Source organism: Trypanosoma rangeli (assembly GCF_003719475.1).
Source record: "Trypanosoma rangeli strain AM80 chromosome Unknown Tra_15.4_contig_00940, whole genome shotgun sequence".
NCBI classification, from domain to species: Eukaryota; Euglenozoa; class Kinetoplastea; order Trypanosomatida; family Trypanosomatidae; genus Trypanosoma; species Trypanosoma rangeli.
In genome coordinates, this window is record NW_021706693.1 from 1 (window position 1) to 2,486 (window position 2,486).

The 2,486-nt window shown below is 50.4% G+C and overlaps 1 protein-coding gene across 1 annotated transcript; it reads right to left on the bottom strand.

The window, feature by feature from the left end:
- Positions 1 to 226: 226 nt before the first annotated feature.
- Positions 227 to 2,486, bottom strand: TraAM80_10396 (group II trans-sialidase superfamily; the record flags this gene model as incomplete). Its single annotated transcript, XM_029387018.1, has 1 exon — positions 227 to 2,486. A coding segment is annotated over one exon (2,260 nt), but the record flags the coding sequence as incomplete, so codon positions are not given.

The window sequence follows — 2,486 nt, forward strand, 5'->3', positions numbered from 1 at the left end:
ATTGCTAGAGGCAAACAATACGGCAAACAAAAAAGGACAGAATAGAATACATGAGGACCCCGTTGTACTGGCGCCGAGAGGACTGCGCAATTTGTGGGTACAAGAAAAAAAACGAAGAGGAAGATAAAACAAAATGCGTGTCTACGGGAGACTTTTAGTTTAAAAAGTGGGTGAAGAAACGATGATGCTATCAGTAAAAGCATAAACTCCCTCCACCGGGGCCCACTCAACACAGGGCCGCAAAACCCCATAGCACCAATAGCAGCAGCAACAACCGAGACCCATCTGCAAGCGTGGAGCTGTCACCTGCACGCCGATCAGAGGCATTGTAGCTGTTACTTGCATGTTTCCCAAATTTAACAAGGCCGTAACCAATACCATTCACAAATTCACTCAAGCTGTTACCAATACCTTTCAAAAAGGTAATGAAGAGGTGACCAACACGTTGCTCAGAGGCACTGGAACTGTTACCCGCACGTTGCATGGGTGGAGTCAGGCTGTCGCCTGGAAGTTGCTCAGATGCATGGGAGCTGTCACCAGCACGTTGCATGGGTGAAGTCAGGCTGTCACCTGCAAGTTGCTCAGCTGCATTGTAGCTGTCATCTGCACGTTGCTCAGCTGCATCGGAGCTGTCACCAGCAAGTTGCTCAGATGCATCGGAACTGGCATCTGCACGTTGCTCAGCTGCATCGTAGCTGTCATCTGCACGTTGCTCAGCTGCATCGGAACTGTCATCTGCACGTTGCTCAGATGCATCGGAACTGTCATCTGCACGTTGCTCAGATGCATCGGAACTGTTACTTGCACGTTCCCAAAATTTAACAAGGCCGTAACCAATACCATTCACAAATACACTCAAGCTGTTACCAATACCTTTCAAAAAGGTAATGAAGAGGTGACCAACACGTTTCTCGGAGGCATCGGAGTCGTCAACGGTTTTGAGTTCCATCGCATCCAGTGGGCGGTTGTACAAAAACACATTCTTTACTGTCGCATTGCTGTTTTCGCCGCCACTAAAGTAAAAATGAGAGATATCATGCCTCCGTGACCTAAGGGTTGGTAGTTTGTTAGTATTCCCCACAAGCACGCCGTCCACGTACACGGAGCCCTTGTTACCCTGCAGCATGAGCGCCACTTTGTACTCCTTCCCCGGCTCCCAAGCGCTGCTGTGTGTTGTCGTGATGCCGTCGAAGACTGTCTCCCACCGTTTCTCTGTGGTGTACGACAACCCCACAAACGTCGTGCTTTCATCGTCCTCCAGGCCCGCACCCAGCAGAGGAACGCTCTCGTTCGGAACCTCATCGATCGTCACCGTCGCCACAAGCGTAAACTCATAATCCACAAAGCTGTGCACATAGTGATGCGTCCACATGTTCACAGGCCATATGGCGTATGACTCGGACCCCGTGAACTTAAAGCCATTTTCGACCTTCTTTGCATTCGTCACAATTGCATTCACGCAACGGTACGCGTCGTTCCACGCTCCTTCACCCGATGCATCCGACAAGAACCCAACCAGACCGGCCGTGGGCACAGACGAGTTCGAGAGGTAGGAGTCTATTTTTTCCCAAGTCTCCAAGACGGACGTGATCGTCTTCAGCTCCTCCGTTAGGGAAACAAGAGCCAGGCTGCTTTCCCTGTCATTACCCTTCTCTTGTAAAAGGTGCAACGCATCGTTAGAGTGCAGCAGGGTGTTGGCTAACGTCCACTTCCTTCTACAGTCCATGGAAATGGGTCCAAGGCGAAACGTGCGGTTGTTGTCAGTGAACCAAAGGTAGAGTACGGTATCTTGTGCCGTAGTTCCAGAAGGAGATCCTCTCTGAGTGTACAGCATGACCTTCTTTCCAGCAATGGTGGCAGTGGTGAGGGATGCCACACTCCAATCCAGTTGCAAGAAGTTTGCTAAAAACCTGGGATGCACGCGTGTGAGTGTCCTGACAGCCTCCGTCCACGTTGCCCCCATGTCCCTCGACTCGAACACCTTGGAGAGAGAATCACATTTGGCAACCATGACAAGCTGCCCCTGCTCCCACTCAACGATGAGGGGGTCAGTGCACCCCACGGGGAGCATCCCCTGTGAAAGCACCCAATTTTTGCCGTCATCCTTCGAATAAATGATCATGGAGAGAAAGTATTTTTTCCCCTTCTTCCTCGCCGTCACAGGAAACACAAGCGTGCCATCCTCCATCACAACGCCTGAGCCACCACCACCTAGAAATTCCTTCACGCCACGTCGTTTAGCAGATGGTTCGATATGTGGCAAAAGCGGGTTGGGTTCGCCCCATTGGATGACTTTATCTTGCTTGGCCTCACCCACGAGCAAATCAAGACCCTGTGAGACTTTAATCCACCTCTTCATTGAAGGATAATACTTCTGATAAGAGTTTCCCACAAGTACAAATACATTTTTGCCCTTTGCAATTGTTGTAGGACGGTACGCGAATCTCAGACGGTTGTTATGCTTCTCTTGAACGGTAACGTTAATG